General features: G+C 37.5%; 1 protein-coding gene across 1 annotated transcript in view; it reads left to right on the top strand.

The window, feature by feature from the left end:
- The first annotated feature begins 213 nt into the window (after nt 1-213).
- Nucleotides 214-7,953, top strand: part of LOC138707982 (sulfhydryl oxidase 2-like) — a 32,176-nt gene continuing 24,436 nt past the window's right edge. Inside the window, exon 1 of the mRNA XM_069838069.1 lies at nt 214-512. Coding sequence (XP_069694170.1) covers nt 221-512 — 292 coding nt within the window. The 5' untranslated portion in view covers nt 214-220. The remainder of the gene's footprint in view (nt 513-7,953) is intronic.

Here is a 7,953-nt window from a genome sequence, read left to right as displayed (position 1 = left end):
TAAACAACAGAATACAGCAATAGAATTGTTACAAATTTGTGAATAAATATAAATGGTTATGTTCACAAGTACACTGTAGGTTTTTTTAAGTTTATTACACCTTTCACTATCGATTTCGGAGATAATTGCCTACTTTCTGGCGCCTTGTTTGTGTATAGTTGGCAACATTAGTCTGAAATCATCTGGCAACCCTGATTGGAAAGTGTGGTCAAGTGCCAACATGGCGAAGTTGACAGTTGGAGTTGTAATATTTGTTATTTTAGTGGACAGTATAAGTAAACAAACATTAGCCATATCTCTAAGCGCAGCAGATAGAAGATTATATGATGATCTGAAAGCAGGCCGTGGGTTGTATAATAATGATGATAAGGTTACTGTTTTGAATGCAAAGAATTTCAAAAGTAATGTGTATGGGACTAAGAATGCATGGATTATTGAGTTTTATAACAGTTGGTGTGGGTTTTGCCATAGATTTGCGCCTGTTTGGAAGTCATTAGCAGCTAATATTTATGGTAAGTTGAAGTCTTCCGTTAACCCAAAATTACAATGATATTATACAGTGTGCGGCATAAGTTGCTATCCCACTATGTTCGATTGACTGCTACGCCTTAAGATTACTGAGTGGTATACAATTCGCAACGAAGCTGATCCTAATTTTTTTTGACTACGGTGGGTACTTTCACCAGTACGACTTAAGTTATATTATTATATGCATGGAAATTTGGTTACTTCAGTAGGTTATTTTTTATTTTTTTACGACGCTTTATCAACATCTTTGGTTATTTAGCGTCTGAATGAGATGAAGGTGATAATGCCGGTGAAATGAGTCCGGAGTCCAGCACCGAAAGTTACTCAGCATTTGCTCATATTGTGTTGAGGGAAAACCCCGGAAAAAACCTGAACCAGGTAACTTGCCCCGACCGGGAATCGAACCCGGGCCACCTGGTTTCGCGGCCAGACGCGCTAACCGTTACTCCATTAAACATTTTTTGGGTAGCACCTTATGCCGCATTTTGTATATTGGAAGGGCGCTTGCCTGTCGATCTGGAGTTGAGCTCGGGTGTGGGTTCGATTCGCGCGTGGGCTGATTACCTGGTTGGGTTTTGGTAAAATCGTAATCCAGCGAACGCTAAGCTCCGCCCACGACCTCTTTCCACTTTTCCCCTACTAGCTCACCAGACACTCTACGTGATAGCCGAGTGTTGTGTCGAATGTACATTTCATGTGGGTGGGGATAACTTCCCCTACTGGCGTTCGCTATATTGCGACTTATCCTGGGTTTTTTCCGAGGTTTTTCCCTACCATAATACAAATGTCAGGTAATCTATGTGAATGCTGGGCCTCATCTCGCCAAATATCGTCTCATCGATGCTAAATAACCGAGTATTTGATATAGTATCGTTAAATAACAAACTAAAAAAATATATAGTATGTAATGGACGTCTCTTCAGATTTGAGAGTGTGCTTATCTTGTGCGGTTATACAGCATTTTTCGTCACGTCTATAGGAAAACAACTTTAAAAGGTTTATCTTTTTTTTTTTTTTTTCGGAAAAATGAAGTACATAACGAAGATTCAGTTCATCATCATCATCTTCATCGGTTTTACGACTATTTGGGTCTGCCACATAAAATGCAAATGTTCCTCTTTGTCAGTTAATTTGTAATTATGTAGTAAGTAAGTATTGACGAGACCATCTTCTCGCCCTAGAGGTCCAAAGCACATAAGTTAATTACATTACCAAATTTAATTGAATGTTCGTATTGACATATTGCCAGACTTTTTACGCTCTAACGACAAAGAATGCATCCTGGGCCTCTGTTGCGGGATGATGGCGGCCTGGCCTAGGCCTATGCTTATTACATAATCAGGAAGTTTATTCTACAGAACTTGACCAAAGGAGACATCATTTTTGTTTAACAGTTGCGTACTATGAATAGTATATAGAGTACTAAACATATGGGTGAATGTTACTTGGATGCTCTACATTGACCAGCATATGTAGTTTTTCTTTCTGGCAGCCAGTACTTTCCACAGAAGAGCCTAGAACTATTCACCTGTTGTATGTAGTACTGAATGGATGTAGTGCTGCCATAATGGCACGTACTGATTTAATTATTTAAGTAACTTAAATTTTCTCGAGAGTTCCAGGTGCAAGTTTCTGGACAGTGGGTGTTGAGGGCCTGGACTGCATCAGTATTAGGGAGACTTACGTTTTTACCCGAAACAGTACGGAATTTTTTTAGTTTGTTCCACGTATGGTACAGATTTTTAACCATATACCAAATGTTCTGGTTCTGAAGATGAAGCATGAAGACTTAGAGCAGCCGTGGTGAGAATGTGACTCGCGAGACATTGTGGCTCCCAGTGATAGCTGTGCTTGCTTCTAACCTCCGCCAACCCCCACCCTCTCACTCACTGGAGTGAAACTCCGTTCCATTTGTGTTTGTCTCTACCTGCGAGTAGCATTATCTCTCTCTCGAAACCATATAAGGAAGTTCCAAGTAGGATGGGAAGACGCATTTTTTTGCTGTCAATATGATGAGAATATTAAATGTATGACTTGTTCACAAGTACGAGTATTATGAGGAAAACGGTTGTATAACATAAAACAGCATTATACTACATGTTACTGATGAAACATTAAAAGGTTAAGTGTTATCATCATCATCATCATCATCATCATCATCTCTGTACGTCGACCCTTTTACAGCAGATGTACGAATAATGCGGTTAGCTCTTCAATTTGAACTCAATGATTTACTATGTGATGTCAAATGAAAGCTAGATGTAAGGACTTGACAAATGTTGAACTTTCAAATCTTTGCCAAAAAATAAATATCCGAAGCTTCGTTCTTTCCCTTGCTCTGTTGAAGCCATGTTCGCTACAACTTACGTTTGTGAAAAATTATTTTCAACAATTAAAATAATAAAAACCAAATTTAGATCACGACTGACAGACAAATATCTTCATGATCAACTACGACTGGCAGTAAGTGATATAATTCCTGATTTTGAAACTTTGTAGCAGAGACATTCTGAAGACAGTTAATTTTAGGTTGTGATATTGTTCATTTTTTCCTTCGTTACACGTACTAAACATAGTTTGTAGCCTTGTATTGTATAAAATTATATTTAAGTGCTTGACGTAAGAAAAATGAAAATCCGTTAATAAGTCAGACAGTTGCTTCACTTCCCTTTTGGGTGTCCGCCTCCCTCTATAGGTGCTATGCACATTGCAGGTTACACAGTGGCTCGGCGCACGATCACATTTTCGCCACCGCTGACTTAGAGTATAGGATATGTGACATTTTATTTTTTATATGGTGCAACAGGTGTTAGGTGAATTGGATGACATCTTTCCACATTTTGTCCATAATGAATTTCATGTCAATTGAAATCTCAGTTATATATATATATTTAGAGATATTTATGGTTTCTGATTTGTTTTGTGGAGAAGGAAATGAACAGTTGAAAGCAAAGTTCGATACCGTACCATGACAGTATTGCAGAGATGGCTGTAAACTATGGCACTGATTGGTGCACAAACACTATGGTGCATTCACTTGGAGAGGTTTTTTCTATCATGAACATTAAATGGAAGGATGAGCGAAACAGTTCTTCAGCTGGTGAAATAAATGACGTATACGTCATATTTTAATTATGATGAACAATGCATTGATTTTTATGATTATTTGGGGGAGGGGGCTATATTTCCATCAAAGGAAAAAAACATTAATTTACCTTAATACGATAATTAAAAAAAAAACATCAATTATTGTGCTAATAAGTGATTTAAAAATGTCTCAAAATAGAAAGTAAAGAGGAAAAATGACCTCCATGTCACCAATTTTATGAAACCTTTTTTAGACGTTCTGAGTAGACATACATAGTTGTTTTTATTGTCCCCAAATTCTTTTCATTTAATAGTTACAAAGTATACAATTTTCCATAAAATTTTGCACATTGTTTCATATTAACTTTAATATTTCATATTCTAATTGTTGTAGGAGGTCCATTTTAGGCTCGTTTTAAACGTAATCAAATACGCTTTTGACACATGCTACATTTTATCTATTCGAACATCATGGTCTGGAATTTAGGTTAAGTTAGATTTAAGATCTCTACTGGCACCACATACTCATAATCAACTTATATCATCAGGGTAATGTAATTCCGCCTTCCAGGTGCCCCAACCTCAGAAGTAGCTTACAACTAAGCCAATGCCAGGAGAGAAGACAACCTGGTGGCATTGGTAAATATATATATATATATATATATATATATATATATATATATATAAATTTAAAATGTAAGGAATTTCGCTACTCTAAAACAATATAAAAATATATGCTATAGTTACATTCTCCATTTAATTTCCAGTATGTGTATATATATATATATATATATATATTAATTTAAAATGTAAGGAATTTCGCTACTCTAAAACAATATAAAAAATATATGCTATAGTTACATTCTCCATTTAATTTCCAGTATGTGTGCAAAATTTCAGGATGGAACTCGAAGTTCATTTATTTTATTTTATTTTATTGGGTTATTTTACGACGCTGTATCAACATCTCAGGTTATTTAGTGTCTGAATGAGATGAAGGTGATAATGCCGGTGAAATGAGTCTGGGGTCCAGCACCGAAAGTTACCCAGCATTTGCTCGTATTGGGTTGAAGGAAAACCCTGGAAAAAACCTCAACCAGGTAACTTGCCCCAACCGGGATTTGAACCTGGGCCACCTGTTTTTGCAGCCAGATGCGCTGACTGTTACTCCACAGGTGTGGACTCGAAGTTCATATAAAATTAATTGACTTACCTAATAAGATGTTATGCAGCCGCTGTGTCCCTCGCATGTTGTAATGGAGCAGTGTATAGATGAACATCAATCACAGAAGAGTACATTAGCACACGTCTCTTGCATTAAACTAATGTTATTTATAGGAAAATAAACTGTACAGACTCAGTTCAAAGTAATTGCCACTATTTTCTCTTCATGTGAGACAGAGTGTTGTTTTTTTTATTGCTTTGTTAGTTGAACTGGGGATGGAAGAAAAAGTAGGTATTGTTAACGTTAGGCTGGGAATACACGGACACGCTGCGGCAGTAATGCGGCATTACATGTAATGAGCAGCATGCAAGCCTCGAACATCTTTCTAGTTTTCTAGTTCCATTCTATCTAGCACAATGCACGACCATGGAAAACGAGGAAGCTTTGCTAACTGCTATTTGCGCTTTGGTAGTAGTAGGATACATTTTCAACAGAAAGAAATGTAGACGTACAGACTGTACAAGAAGCGGCTAGGGAGTAATTTGTTACATGCTGTAAACTTTCAAGAAATAAGCGGTCAGTATAAAAATCTTATGACTACTTGGCTGATTTCTACCAATTCTGGAGAATTTTATTGATAAAAATTGGGCCAAACTAAAAAGTCAGCCACCAACGTGCGAGAACCAATCTGAAGTCAAGATAGGGCAGTAGGCCTATTTATTGTACTAAATTCATCCTTTGAAGAATGTTATTGTGTAATTAACAAAGCATGTAAAACACCATTTTTGGTTGATTGTCTGTATATGTCAATATTCCAGGTTCGCTCTGACTTTACGATTCTTGGTGACAGGGGATTCGTTTACAAGCCTTCAATACCTTTTGCGAATTTCAAAACAGATTATCGGAGAAATAATTCCAGAAGTTTGCCCAGCAATTGTCAGTGCATTAAAGAAAAATACCAAGATGAGTTAAGTTACAGTACCAACATAATGTGCTTCTTTAATGGGGATATTTTAATTGCAATAAAAATAATGAAACATTGAGAGAATTACAGTTAAAAAATTCGAAATAGGCCTATCACACAAAGAAAAATCAATAATATTTCGAAGTCGCGTTTTAATAAAGAAACACATACAATAAAACTACAAACATTTTCTTTTTCGAGTAATCAAAATTTGATTGCCAAATAAAAAAAATATGGTCGACACTCGCAACTGCAGAGGTTATATCAGCATCACTGGTGTGCCGGAATTTTGTCCTGCAGAAGTTCTTTTACATGCCAGTAAATCTACTGACATGAGCCTGTCGCATTTAAACACACTTAAATGCCATCGACCTGGGCCGGTATCGAACCCGGAACCTTGAGCATAGAAGGTCAGCACTATAGCCAGGCCGACTTTGCCAAATGATGTTTTTAATTTAAGTGTACAGTCAAAACGAGTATTTTAAATCAGCCAAAGAAAATGATTTTAAAATAAAACGTAGGAATTCAAAATGTATACAACAAAAATTGTTATTCAATTCATTAAAAATAATAAGAAAAAACAAGACATTAAACGTGCTGGTTTTGACTATCGGAGTAGCCTATGTGATGAACATTCTGGGGACGAAGTTTTGGCTGGATGATGTTGGGGAGAGCCAAGAGAGTTTAATTCAAATCCGAAAGTGACAAGGTGTAGTGTAGTAAGAATGGAATTGGAGATTTTGTCATTAAAAGTTGGCTTGAGAAGATTGAGTTGGAGGGCGATGCGGTGATTCGGGAGCTGAAGCATAGGAAGTTGAGAGAGTAATTGGTTGAGTAGGTTGTCTAGGATAACCGATTTGGGAATAAGACATCAAATGAAAGTGCAGATAAATTAAAACATTCTTGTCCATAGTAAGTTGGTATTTCAAAGAAGTTTCGTTTTGCTTTCACCTGAATGTCATAAATAACTTGCTGAATTCCTTTTCTTGTAGTCGCATGACGCGATTATTTTCGATAAAAGAAAGTACAAAATGATTTGACTTCACATTGTTCAACGGTGATCTTTAACATCCCAGAAACCATCGGCGTGGTTCAGGTGGTAGCACGTTTGCCTGCTGATCCGGAATTGCGCTCAAGCATGAGTTCGATTCCCGCTTGGGCTGATTACCTAATTGTGCTTTTCTGAGATTTTCCTCAACCGTAAGACGAATGTCAAGTAATCTATGGCGAATCTTCGGCCTCATCCCAATTGCCAATTTGCTATCACAAATTTCATCGATGCTAAATAGGGCCTAACCAAGTAGTTGGTAGAACGTCGTAAAATAACCAATTAAGAAATTAACGTCCCAGCAGCGGTTTGCATAATTCCAACGGCGTTTGCTAGTAATTCTGTACTATCATTCTGCTTTTTCGCTCGTTTTGGAGCCCTGTCTCATCTTGCGTATTCACTGGCACGATCCGTTGTTTTTATTATAATAGTCAATATTACCAGGATTCCACAAGACGGGACATAATTTATGAGGTCCAGTCTATTTCAGACCACTCCATGCTTGAGGTGTGCGCGCTTCACGAGACAAACGGCAACGAACCCTTCCACACTGCGGCAACGAATCCCTGTGTGTTCGCGAGAAAAACCGACAGGGAACGGATCGCTGCGCGGCATTTGAGGTGTGCGCGTTCTTGCCGCAGCGCGTGCTTGAAATCGCGTACAAACGAGCAAATGAAGCCTCGAATTCTGTTCGACCCTTGTAAGGGCCCGTGTATTCCCGGCCTTACATGTAGTGGTCTCTCACTCCACGTGTCGATGCATGCCTCATTTTCCAGCGTAAACACAGCACCAATCATTGGTTGGGGCGCGGAAGAATTTTGTGGTATGTTTGTTAATATGCGAAGTCTTTATGTACCTATGAAATGAGGATTAGTGTAATTTTCTGCAAGGAAGTGTTTACTCAACAGCGTGATAAATTCTTTTGTGATGGTAAGATATATCTCTTGACAGTTCCTTATTGCTGAGCGGAGCTATGCATTAGAGTGGATCGAAAATGAACTAAAAACACATGTTTTTGGAAATTCAAAGTTGCATAGGGGAAAAAAGTTTTATTACGTCCCAGTACTTAAGCACAAAAAATTTCAATTTTCTAAAAACATTTTTAACCAAAGCACAGAGTTTTCGTAAAATTATTTCCATTTACTAAATAATTATTTGACA

This window comes from Periplaneta americana, chromosome 10 (assembly GCF_040183065.1).
Source record: "Periplaneta americana isolate PAMFEO1 chromosome 10, P.americana_PAMFEO1_priV1, whole genome shotgun sequence".
Taxonomy (NCBI): domain Eukaryota; kingdom Metazoa; phylum Arthropoda; class Insecta; order Blattodea; family Blattidae; genus Periplaneta; species Periplaneta americana.
Note: the sequence above shows the minus strand (reverse complement) of the source record. Positions and strands in the feature narration are given on the sequence as shown.